A 20,220-nucleotide genomic window follows, 5' to 3' on the forward strand; every position below is an offset into this window, starting at 1 on the left:
AAGAAGAAAGAAGGATGGCCAATAGACACATGAAGAAATGCTCAACCTCCCTAGCCATAAAAGAAATGCAAATCAAAACAACATTGAGATACCACCTCACTCCAGTTAGAATGGCAAAAATCAACAACTCTAATAACAACAGATGCTGGAGGGGATGTGGACAGAAGGGAACCTTACTTCATTGTTGGTGGGAGTGTAAACTTGTTCAACCACTTTGGAAAGCAGTATGGAGGTTCCTCAAAAGACTTCACATAGAACTCCCCTAGGACCCAGCAATCCCACTTTGGGCATTTACCCAAATGTTTACAAACAAGACCACACTAAAGCTACCAGCACAACTATGTTTATTGCAGCATTACTTACCATAGCTAAGATATGGAACCAACCCAGATGCCCCTCAGTAGATGAATGGATCAAGAAAATGTGGTATATATACACAATGGAATTCTATGCCTCCATCAGAAAGAATGACATTGCCCCATTTGTCAGGAAATGGAAAGGCTTGGAAAAAATGATATTAAGTGAAGTAAGCCAAGCCCAAAGAAGCATAGGTCCCATGGTTTCCCTTATTTGCAATATCTAGTATATGTATGAGTCAAGCAGAAAAGGTCACATAATGTGCTGTTAGAAAAATGAACCCTTAGATATGTATTTAAATTTTTTTTCTTTCATGCATGTGTTTCTAACGCATTTATAAGATGATTTCTTTGTTGCTTTGTATGTCCCTCCCCCACAGTATAACCCCTGCTTTCACTATATTTGATGTTGGTATAATTTGTGGAGGAGAAGGGGAAAAACAAGTCGTTTAAGGATACAGGTGGACCCGTTGCAACAATGAGAAGTACAAGTTGTCATGTCGAAAACGAACTTTACAACTTTGGTGGGGGGGGGGGGATTATGGGGGGAGACAGGGGGAGGCTGGGAAGGGATGTGAAGGGTAAACAAAGGAGGAGGCTGCAATGCTTGATAAGAAATGTACTCATTATCTTGCCCATGTAATTATAACCCCTCTGTACAGTATGTTCACAATAAAAAAAAAATTAAAAAAAAAGATTACAAGATTCAAGACATGGTTAGCATTCTAGATCCTCTAAATTCCAGAAAAGAATTGTTCTTGGTTGTAAATGGTTGATTTGCTGCCCTGATAACAATGCCATATTGGACATGATTGACTTCTTTTATTCACAAATGGCAAGAGTCATGTAGCATATCTTAACATCAAAAGGAAATTGTGACACATCTCTTCTACCATAAGTGATAGGGAGTTTGTCTATATCACATGAGCAGTGAACTTGGCCAGCAGGGCAGTAAGAACAAATGAGGTTAGAATTTGTTGGCTGGGCCCAATAATTTCTGGCAAAACAAGGAGTAATGGTAAACTTTGATTCCAAGCACAGAACTTACCTTTCTCTCTGTCTGTAAATTATTTGCTTAGGCTAGACTATAGACTCAACAACCCTCTCTAGGATGTTAATTTCAGTTAAGATGAATAACAAGAGAGATTTTTCTCTGGAGAACTAAAGGATCTGTTCACATACATGAGGCCTCAGCCCTGCTTGCTCTGGGTGACCTCTGGCTTCATCTCTTACAGGAAACCTTGCGAAATTGGGCTGATGAAATTTGTCTCATGGTAACATGAGGGCAGATAGGGACTCCCTAGGGAAATACAACTTGAAGAGCTCTGGGAGTTTGGCACTTATGCAGCAGGGCTGCAATTTTCCATAAGATAGAACCTCCTGTTGCTTTACAGGCTTCTTAAGAATTCACATTGTTGGGCTGGGAAGGTGGCTCAGTGGTATAGTGCTTGTCTTGCATGCATGAAGCTCTGGGTTCAATTCTTCAGCACCTCATTAATAGAAAAAGCCAGAAGTGGCTCTGTGGCTCAAGTGGTAGAGCACTAGCCTTGAGCTGAAGAGCTGAGGGACAGCATCCAGACTGAGTTCAGTCCCCATGACTGACCAAAAAAAAAAAAAAAGACACATAATTCACATTGCTGGGGCTGGGAAGGTGGCTCAGTGGTACAGTGTTTGCCTTCCATGCATGAGGCCCTGGGTTCGATTCCTCAGCACCACATTAACAGAAAAGGCTGGAAGTGGCACTGTGGCTCAAGTGATATAGAGCTAGCCTTGAGTGAAGAGCTCAGAGACAATGCCCAGGCCTAGAGTTCAAGCCCCACGACTGATAAAAAGGAAAAAAAAAAGAATGTACATTGTAGTTCTTTATACACAAATGCTTTCTGCATCTGTATGTCTCCAAGAATGGGACAGTGATGTAGAAGAGTTCTTCTAACACACTGCCCCACACAGGAGCCAGCCTAACAATACTATTTCCTAATTGACTAAGCCAGATGAGCACAGGACTATGTGCTTGTAGCTAAGAGCCTGGTAGCTCAGACTGTTGGAAAGCATTGTCAGGGCACACATGAAATGTGGAGGCATATCTGTCAGTTTTCTGCCCTGAAGGTGCTTAATTCTGCAGCATCTAGCACTCTAGCAGCACCCTCCAAATACAATGGCAGGAAACTGAATTCCTGTCTATAGGAGCCCCAACTCCCTATAGGTACTGGCCCCCAAACCATGCTCCTCTCTGCCTGTCACCTCCCCCAGCTTTCCCAAAATCAACCAGGAAAGTAAATAGCCTGACACCAGGAGTTGCCAAGCAGGACACAGATAATTTGTGTCTTCAGGTTGCATGATTTGGGGAAATGACCTGTGAATGAGAAACACACAGAAATCCGGTAAGTTTTCTGTTGCATGTTTGTTTTTCTTCTAGTAAACTGCATTGAAGGACTTTCCTCAGTCATCATGCCCTGAAAGCGAAGCTCAGGATAAATACCAGCCTCCTCATGCTGACAGCCAACGACATCCGGCTCTGCTCCACCAGACAGCAGGTGAGACATACTCCAACTAACTTAAAAACCAATAACTGACTTTAACTGTTGTAAAAAATAGCTGACTGTTTTTCTTTCCTTTAAAGAGTATGATTGTCTTTAACAAAAATTATCCTATTTTGTATTTATCATGTGAGATCTTTGCCAGGAAGAGGGGAATGTGGAAAAGATTCTAGTAAAAAGCCGGGCGCTAGTGGCTCACACCTGTAATCCTAGCTACTCAGGAGGCTGAGATCTGAGGATCACAGTTCAAAGCCAGCCCAGGAAAGAAAGTCCATGAGACTCTTATCTCCAGTAAACCACTCAGAAAACCAGAAGTGGTTCTGTGGCTCAAGTGGTAGAGCACTAGCCTTGAGCTGAAGAGCTGAGAGACAGTGCCCAGGCTCAGAGTTCAGGCTCCACAACCGACCAAAAAAAAGATGGCAGTACATTATAGTCTCCCATAGAAGTGACATTCTGGTTCCACTCCCCTCTTCCTTCATCACTACCACTCTGGTATCTTCCAAGACAGATCTGGGTTCAGAATTGATAGGGTCAGAATTGAGGACTGGGGCTCTGCAGCATGTCCATGGCTAGGTTTCCTAGGGGGAACTGCTATGACTCTCTGAGAACTAGCAGGAATGAACCCCTGGGCTGTCTTGGAATATAGATTCCAAAGAGGGAGGTGCCAGTCTGTTGTGTCTCCTTGAACCTCTGCTTTCATTTCAGCAAGATGAAGCTTCTCACGGGCCTGATTTTCTGCTCCTTGATCCTGGGAGCCAGCAGCGACCTCTCATTCATTAGAGAGGCTACTCTTGGTAAGGCTGATGGAGGGGCAGCCACCAGAGTTCTCTATGAGAACTCAGAAGCCACTTTTTCAGGTTGTACTGGCCTTAGAGACTGAATACAACGGAGCATTTCTTAACTAGACTGAATATAGGCATGGGAGGATATAACCAGAGGACATAACCCAGCAGTGCAGGAGGCCAATGATGTGTCTATTTACCACTCTGTCGATCAAACGCTAGGTACATATAAGTCACATGGAGATCTTTAAAAACTACTGATGTCTGCTGCTGTTTTCTTTCTTTTCCTATGTGATCTTGGCTATGAACAGCACATTGAGTGTTCATCCAGATGATCAGAATCTGCATCCATAGCTGAGATTCCTTGCCCTAGTGCTTCCTCAAACAACCACAGCATCAGTCCTGGAAGGGCAAAGGCACAAGGCAGATGAGTTCCACATGTGCAGCCTTTCCTTGCCTCTGTGTTGTCCTCTTACTCAGAGAAGTTCCCATTGTATGTAGCTCTTTTCCAGAACAGTGTGTGTGTGTGTGTGTGTGTGTGTGTGTGTGTGTGTGTGTGTGTGTGTGTGTGTGTGTGTGTCCATGTGCTGATACGGGGGCTTGAACTCAGGGCCTGGGCTCTGACCCTTAGCTTTTTTGCTCAGAGTTGGTGCTCCACTACTTGAGCCACACCTCCACATTTGGCAATTTGGGGATTAACAGAGATAAGGTGTCATGGACTTTCCTGCCCAGATTGGCTTTGAACTTTCAGCCTCAGATCTTAGCCTCCTGAGTATCTAGGATTGAAGGCACGAACCAGCCAAAACAGTAGTTGTTGCTCAGGAGCATTGTGATGGTCATGCTATACTTACCATGTCTGGATATAGTCTGTCTCACTAGGAGAATGCACTGCTAGCATCTACTGGTAGAATTTAGTGATGCTGTAAACATCCTTTGGTGCTCAGAATATATTGAAACAAATATTCATCTGGTCTAATGCTTAAAGTATGGAAATGTGGAACTTAAATGATCCTGTTCTATAAAGATACCTTCTTTCCAATCACCAGTAGCTCACAGTAGTATAATACAAATACAATTCAAGTGAATTCTCTAATGACTGTGCTAGAGTTCTGTGCAGGGAAGTGGAACTGTAGTTCAAGTGGTAGAGTGTTAGCCTTGAGCAGAAAATGTCAGAAACAGAGCCGAGGACCTAAGTTCAGGCCCCGATACCCATGCATGCATGCATGCATGTGCGTGCAAGTAGGCACGAGCATGCACACACATACACATACACAAGTGTCTAGGTTTAGAGTTTTGTGTAGAAGGCAACTAGCACATGGAATGTTCTTCTTAACTCATGGTATTTAAGACTGTTAAGACCACAGGCTGCAAGCTTCAATATGTTTCATTCTTAATTCCCCTAGAAGGTGTCCTCAGATTCTTTGTGTTCACCTCATGTCCTTTTGCCTTTTCCAATGCAGGGGCTTGGGATATGTGGCGAGCCTACAGGGACATGAGAGAAGCCAATTGGATAGGGGCAGACAAATACTTCCATGCTCGGGGGAACTATGATGCTGCCAAAAGAGGCCCTGGGGGCGTCTGGGCTGCTGAGGTGCTCAGGTAAGGCAGGTTCTGGGGATGCCAGGCCTCCTGAGCACAGCTTGACTGCCTGGGGGATCAGGATAAAGCCTGGAAATGGTTCTGGTTAGGTGTGGCTCTTTCTTCTCCTATCATCCTGCATTCCTTCCAGTCTCATAGCCCATGCCCAGTGCACAGCCTGGGCTGCAGACAGAGCCAGAGAAAGAATGATAAAGCATGCTCCCATTTAAATTAGAAACCTAGAGGGCTACAGAGTGATTTCCAGACTTGCCACTCTGCACAGAGGAATAGATGTGTGATGGGCATTGGGCAGTATCTTAGTCTCTCTGTCCTGGGGTCTTGGGGCTCCTGCTTGAGTTATCTTTAGAAAGAGGAGAATTGGGCTGATGGAATGTGTCTCTTCAGCATGGTAGTGAATCTTCTCCCTGTTTGTCTTGATTAGTGATGCCAGAGAAAATGTTCAGAGTTTCTTCGGTAGTGGGCATGAAGACACTCTGGAGGACCAGAAAGCCAACCATTGGGGTCGCAGTGGCAATGACCCCAATCACTTCAGACCTGCTGGCCTGCCTGACAAGTACTGAACTTCTTCACTCTGTCTCCAGAGATGGGAGATGAGGTCCTGAGGAAAGAGGCCTGAAGTTTTCAGAGCTGTGTCCACAGAAGCTGGCATAGCACATAATTCTTGCCTTAATAAACACTTCAGAAATCGAATTTCTTGCATTTCTGTGTTACTCTTCACTGTAAGAGGGGCCTGTTCGGTGACGAGGGGTGAATGGTAAACAGGCAGCCTGGAGTGGCAGTCTGAGTCATAGTATTTGGTGTAGGGAGTATGATTTCAGTGGTAATATAGGACAGGGTGATACAGGGTAGAAACCTGCACTGACCTACCCAGAGTCAGACCCATGGACTTCTTCATTCCTTCCTGGTTACATGAACTCTATTCTGCTGTCCACGTTTTCCTCCTAATTGGCCCAGGTCTCTGTGGACAGGGGACACAAGCATTGGGAGGATTGGATGGTAGTATTCTGCCAGCACTGGCCACCTTGGTCATCTGTCCAGCAACACTTTCCAGGTCCAGTTATTCACCATTTCCTGCCCATTCTATGGGACAAATATGTTCAAGGCAATGTATTTATATTAATTGCCTTATTTCATGTCAAAATGATAATGTATGTGAGGTCACCCTTTTGTGAATACCTTCAACACTTCTTTTTTTTTTTTTAATTTTATTTACCTTCAACACTTCTGCACATTATGTAAATCAGAATTGTGGAGGTGGCATTTACAAAGAGTGAGTAGGATAAAGAAGACTGATGTAAAATAAAAAAAGAAGAAGCCACTTATATGACACATGGCCAGGGATGACAAGTAGGCTTCACCTGGACTATCCATTCTAACTGTTGGATTATTACTCTTTGAAGCAACGCAATAAAGAGGTTCAGTTGAAAAGAGAAAAAAAAAAGACTGATTTGATCAGCAGGTCCACTCAGGAGATAGAAACCAGGTAGCATTTGAAAAGCAAACTATCAATACATGGGGTTATTTACTGACAACCGGATTTACTACTAAGAGTTATGAACACAAGAAGCATAAATTTGAGAAGGGTTCTCCTGGAGGCTGACAATTGTGCTTCATTGCCAAGTCTGTGCTCCATTGGGCAGCAGCTAGTGTATGTTGGGCACCTCTGTTACAGATGAGGACGTGACAATGGGTCTTGGTAGGAGGCTGCCCAGGAGAGCAGTGGAATTCACAGGGAATGTAGTGGCATCCTGCAGCATTACTTAGAGGCCTATTGGGAAGAGGAATGGATTTCTGAAATGAATTGTCTGCCCCTAAATCCAGATATTGAGCTCTATTTTCCATTTCTAATTTCTTTTTTTTTTTAATTGTGAAAATACTGTACATAGAGGTTACAATTACATGGGCAAGATAATGAGTACAAGCATTGTTGCCTCCTCCTTTGTTTCCCCTTCCCATCCCTTCCCCTCCTCCCCCCACCTTCCAACCCCCCACCCTCCCATCCCAGGCCAAAGTTGTAAAGTTCATTTTTCCACATAACGTCTTGTACATCTCATTGTCGTAATGGTTCCACCTGTATCCCTATTTAAACAATTTGTTTTTTCCCTTCCCCTCCACAAATTATACCAACATAAAATACAGTGAAAGCAGGGGTTATACCATGGGGGAGGGACATACAAAGCAACAAAGAAATCATCTTATAAATATGTTAGAAATAATATAAAGAAAGAAAAAGACATTTGAATCCTTATCTTGGGGTTTATTTTGCCTAACATCGACTTGTTTGACAGTATCTGTTTGTCTCAGACATATACTAGTTATTGCAAATAAGGGAAACCATGGGGCCTATGTTTCTTTGAGCCTGGCTTACTTCACTTCATATAATTTTTTCCAAGTCTTTCCATTTCCTAACAAATGGGGCAAGGTCATTCTTTCTGATGGAGGCATTGAATTCCATTGTGTATATATACCACATTTTCTTGATCCATTCATCTACTGAGGGTCATCTGGGTTGGTTCCATAACTTAGCTATGGTAAATAATGCTGCAATAAACATAGCTGTGCTGGTAGCTTTAGTATAGTCTTGTTTGCGATCATTTGGATAAATGCCCAAAAGTGGGATTGCTGGGTCATAGGGGAATTCTATGTGGAGTCTTTTAAGGAAACTCCATACTACTTTCCAAAGTGGTTGAACAAGTTTACATTCCCACCAACAATACAGTAAGGTTCCTTTCTGTCCACATCCCCTCCACCATCTGTTATTAGAGTTCTTGATTATAGCCATTCTACCTGGTGTGAGGTGGTATCTCAATGTTGTTTTGATTTGCATTTCCTTTATGACTAGGGAGGTTGAACATTTCTTCATGTGTCTATTGGCCATCTTTCTTTCTTCTTCAGAGAAGTTTCTCTTTAAGTCTTTAGCCCACTTATTTACTGGGCTGTTGTTTCTTTGAGGATTTGTTGTTGGGGGATTTAATTTTTTGAGTTCCAGGTATATTTTAGATATGAGACCCTTGTCCTTTGTATGGCTAGTGAAGATCTCCCAATCCGTGGGCTTTCTATTGATCTTGCTAGCTATGTCCTTTTCCATGCAGAAGCTCTGCAATTTCATGCAATCCCATTTGTCCAACCTTTCTTTGATTTGTTGTGTTTCTTGGCCTCTATTAAGAAAATTTCGGCCTGTGCCAAGGGGACCTAGGGTTTCTCCTATTCCGTCCTGTAATGTTTTCAGAGTGTCTGCTTTGACTCCAAGGTCTTTGATCCATTTGGAGTTGATTCTGGTGCAGGGTGATATATAAGGATCTAGCTTTAGTTTTCTACAAGTGATTAACCAATTTTGCCAGCACCGATTACTGAAGAGGCTGTCTTTCTTCCATTCTATTTTTTAGCTTCTTTATTGAAGATTAGATGGCTATAGGTCTGTAGGTTCATTTCTAGGTTTTCAATTCTATTCCATTGGTCCTGAGGTCTGTTCTTGTGCCAGTACCAAGCTGTTTTGATTACCATGGCATTGTAGTAGAGTTTGAAATTTGGTATTGATATTTCTCCAGCACAATTCTTTCTGTTAAGTATCGTTTTTGCTCTTTTGGGTCTTTTATTGTTCCATATGAATTTTTGGATTGCCTTTTCTATTTCTTTGAAGAATGAGGTTGGAATATTGATAGGTATCACATTGAATTTGTAGATAGCCTTGGGAAGTATTGCCATTTTCACGATGTTGATTCTTTCAATCCAAGAGCATGGGAGGTTTTGCCACTTTTTAAATTCTGTTTTGATTTCCTTTTTCAGGTTTTTAAAGTTTTCATCATAGAGGTCCTTCACTTCTTTTTGTTGGGGAGGTGGGGTCCGATCGTGGGTTCTGAACTCTGGGCTTAGGCGCTGTCCCTCAGCTCTTTAGCTCAAGGCTAGTGCACTACCACTTGAGCCATAGCACCACTTCCGGCTTTTTTTTCTGCTTATGTGGTGCCGAGGAATCGAACCCAGGGCCTCATGCATGCAAGGCAAGCACTCAGCCACTGAGCCACCTTCCCAGGTCCTTTCACTTCTTTGGTTAAGTTAATTCCTAGGTATTTTATTTTTTGTGGGACTTACGAATGGAGTTGCTTTCCTGATTTCAGCCATGCTTTTCTCATTGTTGACATACAGAAAAGCCATTGATTTTTGAGGGTTAATTTTATACTCTGCTACTTTGCCAAGGTTTGAATCAGCTTGAATAATTTGGGAGCGGAGTCTGTGGGATTCTTTAAATACAAGATCATATCATATGCAAATAGGGCGAGTTTTACTCCATCTTTCCCTATTTGGATCCCTTTTATGTTTGCATCTTGTCTTATTGCTGCAACTAGGCATTCTAATACTAAATTGAAGAGAAGTGGAGAGAGTGGACATCTTTGTCTCGTTCCGGAGTTAAGAGAAAATGGATTTAGTTTTCACCATTAAGTATAACTTCAGCTCTAATTTCTAAGAAATTAATTGCAGCTAAAGTAATGTTAGAGGCCATTATGACTTCATAGCCCTTATAAATGGAGATACCAAGTAGAAAATTATCCTCTCTTCTCTCCTCCCTCCCCCTCCCTTCCTTTTCTCCCTCTTCCTCTCCCTCCCTCTCTACCTCTCTCCCTCTCCCTCTCTCTCTCTCCTTTTCCTTTTCCTTTTCCCTCTCCCCCTCTTTCTCCCTCTTCTTCTCCTTCTCCCTCTCTTTCCCTCTCATCTTCACCCTCTTCCTCATTCCTCAGGAAGACATTGTACTAATGTGTATGAGAAGAGTCATTAAGAACAAAATTATGGGCTGGGAAAGGTCTCCATGGTAGGGGGTTTGCCTTGCATGCATAAGGCCCTGGGTTCGACTCCTCAGTACCTCATAAGCAGAAAAAGCTGGAAGTGGTGCTGTGGCTCAAGTAGTAAGAGTACTAGCCTTGAGCTAAAGAGCTAAGGGACAGTGCCAATGCCAAATAAAAAAGAGCCACACTATTTTATATCTTAATCTTATACTTCCAGTAAATTTCTGTATGTAAGTCATCAAGTTTGTGGACTTTGATTATGTCCGATGGAGTTAAGACACTTGAGGTGGTATCGAACACCTTGAACATTCAATTGAATTGACACAGAGTTTGTTGGGAAAATGTTCTGTCCTTTGGATACCACTAAATTTTCCTAAGGTGAGAGCCACTGGGCATCCTGTACAGGACAGAAGCTCCACAGAAGCCAGGAGGAAGGCAAGCCCATAGGACCAAGAAAGGAGGCCCTTATTTTATTCTTGTTTCTCTAGCACCCTCTACTGACAAATCCTAACATGATGGCTCACAAAGAAGAAAGAAGTGTAGCTCAGATATATCCACAATTGGGGCCAAGATGGGTGGATATGCAGCTCCAAGCAACTAATTGATGAGCAGCATGTATATCTACTTTGAAAGTGGAATTGAGTGTCCTGATGGTCATCACCTAGTTCAATGAGAGCCTTACCAAAATGAAAGATGGAGAAACAAGGAATATGCTTCCCTGCCCTATCTACATGCTTGAGCTGAGCATTTCAGCTCGTCTTCTCCTGCATCCAACTGAGATTTATGTCCTGAGTTTCCCTAGTTCTCAGACTCAGGTTCAGGTTGCATTACACCATCCATCAGCTTTGCTGGGTTTCTAGCTAGCAGAAGGTAAATCCCGGAGCCTTTTCATCCTCCATAGGCTAGTGAGCCAATCCCTCATAATTAGGAGAGAGAACATGAAAACACTCGCAGAGAGTTTGGCTTCTAGAGGCCATCTCTGAAGAATTGAATATAACATCCAGTCTTTTCAGTCTTCTCTCTCATGTTTGATTAATATGCTTCATGACACGACAAATAGAAATACTTATCATTTGTTTGTTTGAGACAATTTCCCAACATGTAGCCCAGAAACTCACAATATAGCATAGGCTACAGGAGTCTCCTGTATCAGCCTGATTAGTACTGAGATTATAGGCATGTAATGCTGCATCCAGCTTTTTTGTTGTGTTCCAGTCCTAGGGGGAGAGGGTGCTGTCTCTGAGCTTTTTTTGCTCAAGGCTAGCACTCTACCACTTGAGCCATGGGTCCATTTCTTGCTTTTTGCTGGTTAACTGGAGATAAGAATCTGAGACTTTCCTGCCTGGAGTGGCTTTGAACTATGGTCCTCAGATCTCAGGCTCCTGAGTAGCAAGGTTTATAGGATTGAGTCATCAGCTTCTGACTTGTTTATCATTTTTATAGGGAATACTGAATTAAGAAATAATCAAAATAGTTAGAAATGTTCTTCTATGAGTTTAGTCAGCAAACATTTTATAAGAATGTACTGGGAGGGGCAGGGAAGGTGGCTCAGTGGTTGAGCGCTTCCCTTGCATGCATGAGGCCCTGGGTTCGATGCCTCAGCACCACATAAGCAAAAAGCAAGAAGCCGGTATTGGCGCTGTGGCTCAAGTGGTAGAGCGCTAGCCTTAAGCTGAAGAGCTGACGGACAGTGCCCAGGCCCAGAGTTCAAGCCCCACGACCGGACCCAAAAAAAAAAAATAAAATATATAGCTTAGTAGTAGACCTGTGCTTAAGCGCACCTGAGACCCTTGTTCAATCCACAGCAGAAAACAAAACAAATGAAAAAAAAAAAAAAAGAATGTACTGCGACCTACACAATGTCCAGGCAACAGAGATACAATGTAAAATATCAGCACTAATGAAACCATCGTTATTTAGAGCTTAATTTTTTGGATCTTGCCCCTTTGGTTGAGAGCTATTGCTTGTAATAATTATCTTCCTCATCTTCTTCTTTCTTCTCCTCTTTCTCTTCCTCCTTCTCCTCCTTCTCCTCTTCCTTTGCCTTCTTCTTTTATTGTGGGAAGCGGTAAGAGGATTGGTGCTGATGGCCTGCCAGGCTACTTCTTCATAGTCCTGGGGGTGAGGTCTAGTCTGGGTTTTAGAATGTGGTGTTTGAGGATTCCCTTTGGTCTCAGGAAACGAAAAGAAAAGAACTACTCAGCAACCTGCTTTTCAAAGATGAGTGCCAATGTGGCCCTTTCTCACATTTTGAAATCTCCATTTATGGGAAAGAATATCAAGGTCTACTCTCAGAGAACAGCATGAGTTGTTTATGCACAAGTTACAGAGTCCTGCCAAACCTACAGCCAATGACCCAATCAATTATATTTTTTTCTGGAAGGGTTGAGGAATTTATGGTAACTCCAGGCTGGGCCTAATGTGTCCAGTCCTGCTGTCTGAGCTGGGGAATGCCTCAACGAACTGCAATCTATCTGTGTTTATTCTCCTGCAGGGCTGGACTTAGTGCTATCCATACAGCCCACATGTCTCTTTAACATGGAGTCCTTTAAAAAATCCTCAAACAACTCAGTGTCATTTCTAGTCATCTGTGTATTTTTTTAAGAGTGAGAAGAGTCAGGCGCTGGTGGCCCACACCTAGAATCCTAGCTACTCGGGAGGCTGAGATCTGAGGATTGCGGTTCAAAGCCAGCCTAGGCAGGAAAGTACATGAGACTCTTATCTCCAATAAACCACTCAGAAAGTTGGAAGTGGCACTGTGGCTCAAGTGGTAGAATACTAGCCTTGAGCTGAAGAGCTGAGGGACGGTGCCCAGGACCAGAGTTTAAATCCCAGGACCACCAAAAGAAAAAAGAAAAGAAAAAGGTTGCCACTATTAATATTTAAACTGGACAGTGAGCACCCACAGAGACTGTGTTTTGCAAAGCAGGTTGCATGATTTCTCATAGGAGGCTTTTGGGAAAATCCCTCAATGTCCGTGGACTCTGATCTCTCATCTGTGGACCCTGATCTCTCATTTTTTGGGAAAAAAGTAATAAAGAAAGCAAGTATTCAGTGCTGGGAAAAAGAAGCTATTGAAGATTTTTTTTTCCTAGAAAAAAAATTGCACTTGCTGATTTTCTAACAGTTCTATCCAAAAGGAGAATGACCTAGGTGAGTAAAACAGGGAGCCCCTTGCCAGCATTGAACAGTTAAATAATGATGACAGGATGTAATCACTGGCCCAGGATTTCTGTCCCAAGGAAAGTATGCCTTCATATGCCTTCCTCCAGGAAGTATTTCCCTCGAGCACACCCACGCCCTGTGGCTGTGGATATCTAACCGCACTCCTCTCTCCCATCCCTTGCTCCCCGTTTACTCCTAGGGCAAGTGAGCCAGGCAAAAGCCTACTCAGGTCACAGCAGTCTCGCCTTTCCTAAGGGATAGAAGTTGCATAGTGAATATTCCAATGTGGCTTGGCCCTATTGCGGGTCAGGACGAAGGAAAAGTCTTTTGACAGCTCTTTGCCTCATAACTTTCATCACATTGTGCCTAAAAGAATTAACATAAGGTCTAGGCTCAGAAAGGGGGCATCACTGCTAAGTTTAGCAGGCCCTAACCTAAATCAAGACGCCTCGTGCATGGTGTCAGTCCTTGCCCAATTTATTTTATCCTGTGTCCATGCTCCTTTTTCTACTATCCTGCTCATAATTCTTCTAGTCCTGCAAGGAAAAATAAAGGAAAGTCTTCATTTCTTCTTTCTTTTTTTTGGTGAAAGGGGAGGGGGATTTAGCTTGTTGGCTGGCTCTCTACTTGAGCCACACCTATAACCCCAAAAGCCAAAAGTCCTTCATTCTTGCTCTTCACTGGGTTGCTAATGAAAGTGCAAGTTCCCCCCTCCCAGCACTGTCCTGCCAGCCATGAATCCCATCTTCCTTTATTTCTACTAACATCAACTTGTTTGCTGCCGTCTTGGAGCAAATCTTCAATATAATGCTCACATTCTTCTACTTCTAACAACATCCAGGCACGCCCCCTTCCTCCCCCCCCCCCCCCCCGCCTCACCTTGCCCCCCAAATACTGATGTATTACTCCTGGGCTGGCCCTTATTTGTCCTACTGCTTCCCTCAACCCAGGGTCCCATTGTGGCAAAACAAAAAACAAAATTAAAAAATATACACTAGACCTGGGCCTCTAGATTCCCTTGTCACCATGCCACATCACACGTTATAGAATTCCTTTAGGTTTACGTTTTCCTTTTGAAATGAGGCCAAGATGGGGCAGGTGAGTGAACTACAGACTCCAGCCTTCTGATAGCTCTACATGACATTTTCTCCCAAAATAATGTTAGCAAACTTACATGGAAGAGCACAATGTTGTTTTTCTGGCCACAGAAACAAACACCTTCTCAACATTCTTCGGCTGCAGCCCAGCACTCTGCTTTGTTCCTAAACCTACTGCTCTGGTAAATGAGCATCCAGTGTTCAGCTTCCTGCATGTTTTTTTTCATGTGTTATTTGTATCTAATCTTGCAGCCAATTTCTATACTATGACCCAACATTCCAGAATGATAGTATCCTCCATGAGAGTCCAGAGGAGTCCTTTTCCTAGTGTTAAGACTATCTACATGGATACTAGCAGCCTTTTCCCCCTGTGTTCTGCCTTCTATTCCTATTCCTGTACCCTAAGGTTCCAGCTTTGTTCTGAACTGACATTTACTTAGAGTTAGTTCAGCTGTTTCATTTGCACTGTATTCTCACTCTTGCTGGTATTATACCACTTGAGCCATGCCTCCAGTTGCTGTACTATGATATTCTTTTTCCTTTTTTCTTTTCTTTTATTGTAAGGTGATGTACAGAGGGGTTACAGTTGTATAAGTGTACTATGACATTCTTCACACAATTAACTCATTTTTGTTGTTGTTGGTTGTGGGGCTTGAACTCAGGGCCTGGACGCTGTCCCTGAGCTCTTTTGCTCAAGGCTAGCACTCTACCACTTTAAGCCACAGAACCACTTTATGGTTTTCTGGTGGTTAAGTGGAGATAAGAGTCTTACAGATTTTCCTGCACGGGGCTAGCCTTGAACTGCAAGTCTCAGATCTCAGCCTCCAGAGTACTAGGATTGCAGACTTGAGCCACCAGCACCCAGCTCACAATCAATTCTTGTTTTCCAATATTGGTTACCCTTCACAGCAAACTGTCAATATATTATTGTGTGTGCATTATTGCATGCTAATTATTTCCAGTCAAGAGTGAGACTGGAAACAGGCAGAAAGCCTCCACTTGCTACAGTACAGGAAGTTATCAAATGATGCAATCTGGGAAAATTAGAGCTGTGTAAAGAAAAAAAATCAATGTTCTGGATGCTATTTAAGAGGGATTGTGCAAAAAGCAAAAAAGGTGTGCTTTGTTTGCAAAGCATCAGTATATATAGCACCAACCCAGTCTCCCCATCAAGCAGCCCGGGTATCTCTGGTTCACCTAGAACCTCAGCAGGAGCAAATAACCGAGGTGAGGTGCTAGAATTTTTGTCCTTTGGGAATTTTCTCTTCCATACTACATTCTTGTGCTGTATCCCTGCTCACTCTCTCTGCATCCTTCCTGAATCTATCTGGACGTTGTTGCTTCTGTGTGAATTCTGGGATGGATAGGGTTGACATTCTGCAAATATTTATTGAGTATTTAACTTATTTTATATTGAGAGGTATGTTGGTTACAAAATTCTCAAATGAATATTTGGAAATTTCATATACTATTGAGTTTCAGGAATGATAAGGGATGATTGAAATGCAAAGTAACCAGACAGCAGTGGCTCATGTCTATAATCCTAGTTACTTAGGAGGCTGAGATCTGAGGGATAGAGGTTCATAGCCAGCCCAGGCAGAAAAGTCCATGAGACTCCAAATTCCAGCAAAAATTCTGTGCTAGAGGCATGGCTCAGATGGAAGAACACCAGCCATGAGTGAAAAGCTGAACAAGTACATAAAGCCCTGGAGTTCAGGCCTTAAGACTAGCAAAAGAAAAGAAAAAAAGGAAATGCAAAATAGCTTACGTTAATAGTTGGCTGCAATCACCAGATACTGAGATTCAATTACAACTAGAGAATTAAATGCTCTGAAATCTGTTGATTATCTGCTAATGAATACATGTGAGTATGTTTCTATGCAAAATTGATTAAGATACAAGGACAGGTCAATATTACAGAAAACAAAACCCCCAAACAAAAGATATTTAAATGATACTTATGTTGTGTTTCCTTGATGCTATATCAGGATGAAGCTGTCCATTGGAATCATTCTCTGCTTCCTTTTCCTGGGAGATCAGAGCGAGGGATTTTTATCATTCATCAAGGAAGCTGGTCAAGGTAAGGAAAAAAAGACGGGCAGAAGGTTGCTTGCAGGTCCTAAGAATCTATCTGAGCACGGAGACCACATCTACACTGGCTAAAAGGATCAGTGAAGCCATCAATGCATAAAGGAGCATTATTTTTTGAACATTACTTCCCTGTGTTTTGTCTTGCCAGCTTTGAAACTTTTCTTTGAGGACTCTAAGGCCTGAGACCATGTAAGTCTGGGACAGAAACTTCCATCACAAGCATGGGAGATAGCTGAAATTCAGGGATTTCTACTTCTTCTAGTAAGCATCTAGGGACAACTCATTTCTGTTTGCTAGCAGTGAAGCTGCTGCATCAAGTGTGTGAAGTGTTGGCAGGGAGACTGAGCAGAACCTATGCAGCACCCAACCCCCAGGAGTAACAACCAAGGACACCTGAGCTTTAAATATATTTTAGGCTCTGTTCTAAAAGCATGGTAGGAACACAATAATGAGTTTTTAATGCCCTAATCATGTGATGTAGGTACCATTGTTATAGAGAAGCTGACTCACTAAAAGCTGAAGATATTTAGCAGAGTCCCCAAAGAAGAGCAGAGCTGAACCCACGTAGACTTGTTTCTCAGATTTTACTGTACTATTTCCAAACCTAGAGTATGAGCTTTGTGAACACAGATCTCATTTTTTTTTTAAATCTGAGAAATGGGAAGTAGTGGTATGGCATGCTTTAGAAGGCATCTCCAGTGCTGCTTTCTACAGTAAGACAGAATGAATTATCTTGCTGACAGTTCTGTAGAGGCTGTGACACAGCTAGGAAACTAACACCAATTAAGACCCTGTTAACCATATGGCAGGATTTAGTTTTCAAATTGTTTATTTTTTACTTATTTATTTGGAGTATAGGTTTTTGAACTTAGACCCCAAGGCCTACTTGCTAGATCGGCAATCTACCACTTGAACCAGAACCAGACCCCCCAAAAAAACAAAAACAAAAACTATGGATCTCAATACCAGAAACAATAACTCAATAAAATGAAGATAAGTTATTTCAGAGATGAATTATATTTATAAGCCATGTTTATAACATGGTTAGATTATCTACTTTTCATAATTTTAAAGATACTTTCTATTTAATTCTATTTTTTTTTTGGGGGGGGGGTCTGGTCATGGGGCCTGAACTCTGGGCCTGGGCGCTGTCCCTCAGCTCTTCAGTTCAAGGTGAGCGCTCTACCACTTGAGCCACAGCACCACTTCCGGCTTTTTTCTTTTTGCTTATGTGGTGCTGAGGAATCGAACCCAGGGCCTCATGCATGCAAGGCAAGCACTCTACCATTGAGCCACCTTCCCCGCCCCTATTTAATTCTAATATGATCAGATTCCATCTGTCAATAGGTCCCACTGATCTTAGTTTTATCCTTTTTTTTCTTTTTTTCTGCCACCTTTCCTAAAGACCAGAGATGTGAAAATACACTGAGTACCCACCAAAGTCTACAAATTATATTTGTCTTTCTTGGGTCTTCTGCATCACCCCTGAGGCATTACCATTTTATCAAGGAGGAAAAACTAAAGTTTTGAATTTAGTGGTCAGTTGTCCATTTTTCTACGTCACATTATCCTGTTTATTTACTTGTGTCTCAGGGAGATTCTGATGATTGACCAAGTTCATGTGTACCCTGGATACTCAGAAACACCCAGGACAGAGCTGTTCTCATTCGTCCCCCAAGGATGAAATTCTTCATTGACTACATTCGATTCCTAGTCAATTTTTCATTGGCTCAGATTCTACAGCCTCCCTCAGAAATCCCATGTTTTTACCCTTTGGCCAGAGATTTCTTGACTCTTTCTAAATAAAATGTATGTACCACATACAGTCCACAAAATAGCAATAAAACTACTAATGAGGCCGGGCGCTGGTGGCTCACGCCTGTAATCCTAGCTACTCAGGAGGCTGAGATCTGAGGATCACGGTTCAAAGCCAGCCCGGGCAGGAGAGACCGTGAGACTCCTATCTCCAATAAACCACCAGAAAACCGGAAGTGGCGCTGTAGCTCAAGTGGTAGAGCGCTTGCCTTGAGCTGAAGAGCTGAGGGACAGCGCCCAGGCCCAGAGTTCAAGCCCCACGACCGACAAAAAAAAAAAAAAAAAAAAAAAAAAAAAAAACTACTAATGAGATCAGATAGAATAAAACTTATGCCAAGTGTGATTGTCCACTGCATTGACCAGACATGTAAAAGGTAAATGAATATTTATTTTGAGCCAATACAAAGGCTTTTTCAAAGACTGAAATCTTTGGGATTGGAGGAAAATTTCTATTTCCTCTGTTTTGTCAAGACATGATCATCTTCATCATTTTCTTTCTTTTCCAGGGACTAGAGACATGTGGCGAGCTTACTCTGACATGAAAGAAGCCAACTGGATAGGGGCAGATAAATACTTCCACGCCCGGGGAAACTATGATGCAGCCCAAAGAGGACCTGGGGGCGTCTGGGCTGCTAAAGTGATCAGGTAAGGCAGATTCTGGGCGTGGAGGGCCTGGGTGAGTAAATCTTGACTACTTTGGACAGTTAGGAAGGGGAAGTCTCTCAGTCTCTGGTCTACATAGATGTTTCCCATAGAGAATGAAGTCCCCTCCTCTTGCCCAGTCTCCCTGGAGTTGGAGTGTTTGGTAGCAATGAATCATCTCTCCCCACCCACTTCCCATCTGCTGCCTCTGTACTGCTTCCCCAGGCAGGGGTGAATAGCCTGGGCCAGTATCTCAACCCCCTCTTTCTTTGGCCTTTCTGGATTCCTCTTGATTCCTCTAACATTCCTTGCAAAGAGATTGGACCAAGTGGGGTTATGGCTTCTCACCCTGGTGATTAATCTCTTTTCTGTCTGCCCTGATTGCAGTGATGCCAGAGAGAATTTTCAGAGATTGACAGGCCGTGGAGCAGAGGATTGGAGGGCTGACCAATTTGCCAATGAATGGGGCCGGAGTGGCAAGGACCCCAATCACTTCAGACCTGATGGCTTGCCCAGTAAATACTGAGTATTCTACTCATTGGGTTCTGAGTGCAGGGATAATGGTGAACTAAATTCCCTATCTGTAGTGGCTTAATAAATATTTGTGGACTCTAAATGCTTGTGGAATTCAATTTATCATTATAATCTAGATTGATCATATGACAGTCTTCTTGGGAACATAGGCTATGAGGATAATTAATAAACACAGTCTTTGTTTTCTTTCTTTTCTTTTCCCTTTTTTTTTTTTTTTTTTGGGTCCAGTCATGGGCCTGAACTCTGGGCCTGGGCGCTGTCCCTCAGCTCTTCAGCTCAAGGCTAGTGCTCTACCACTTGAGCCACAATGCCACTTCCGGCTTTTTTTTCTGCTTATGTGGTGCTGAGGAATCGAACCCAGGGCCTCATGCATGCAAGGCAAGTGCTCTACCACTGAGCCACCTTCCCAGCCCCTTTGTTTTCTTTTTTAAAGAGGTAAGACATTAATAAGAAAAATAAGAATTGGGGATAAAACCGTGTACATACATGGACCATAACACAAATGAACATCAATCTACATTATGTATACCATAAACTAGAAAAGATAGTAAGAGAATCTTCTGGGCAATTTCAGCAATGAAATGTAAAACCTGATATAAATGAACAAATTCTCAGAAGAATGTAATTTCAACATTAGTCTATAATTATCTTAAAACTTTGGATCTTTCCACACACACACACACAAAATAGTAGACCTAGCTGATAAATTTAATCCCAGAAAAGGCAAAATCATTCCCATTTTGTTCAAACAACTTCATATATTAGAAGGAAAATATTCTCCAACTCTTTCTTTTAAGGAAGGAGAATTTTGACAAAAAAAAAAA

The 20,220-nt window shown here is 42.6% G+C and overlaps 2 protein-coding genes across 2 annotated transcripts; both read left to right on the forward strand.

Moving 5' to 3' along the window:
- The first annotated feature begins 3,602 nt into the window (after positions 1–3,602).
- On the forward strand, positions 3,603–5,848 carry LOC122117699 (serum amyloid A-5 protein-like). The gene is made up of 3 exons (XM_042691483.1): positions 3,603–3,687; positions 5,136–5,274; positions 5,696–5,848. Exons 1-3 carry the CDS (start codon positions 3,603–3,605, stop codon positions 5,832–5,834), a joined length of 363 nt encoding a protein of 120 aa, XP_042547417.1. The 3' UTR covers positions 5,835–5,848.
- A 9,616-nt stretch (positions 5,849–15,464) lies between these two features.
- On the forward strand, positions 15,465–19,406 carry LOC122117700 (serum amyloid A-3 protein-like). Its single transcript, XM_042691484.1, has 4 exons — positions 15,465–15,541; positions 16,303–16,394; positions 18,727–18,865; positions 19,250–19,406. The coding sequence occupies exons 2-4, from the start codon at positions 16,304–16,306 to the stop codon at positions 19,386–19,388; spliced, it is 369 nt and encodes a 122-aa protein (XP_042547418.1). The 5' UTR covers positions 15,465–15,541; position 16,303; the 3' UTR covers positions 19,389–19,406.
- Positions 19,407–20,220: the final 814 nt, after the last annotated feature.

The sequence above is a fragment of the Dipodomys spectabilis genome, unplaced genomic scaffold, assembly GCF_019054845.1.
Source record: "Dipodomys spectabilis isolate Male_0828 unplaced genomic scaffold, ASM1905484v1 ptg000145l, whole genome shotgun sequence".
Classification (NCBI taxonomy): Eukaryota; Metazoa; Chordata; class Mammalia; order Rodentia; family Heteromyidae; genus Dipodomys; species Dipodomys spectabilis.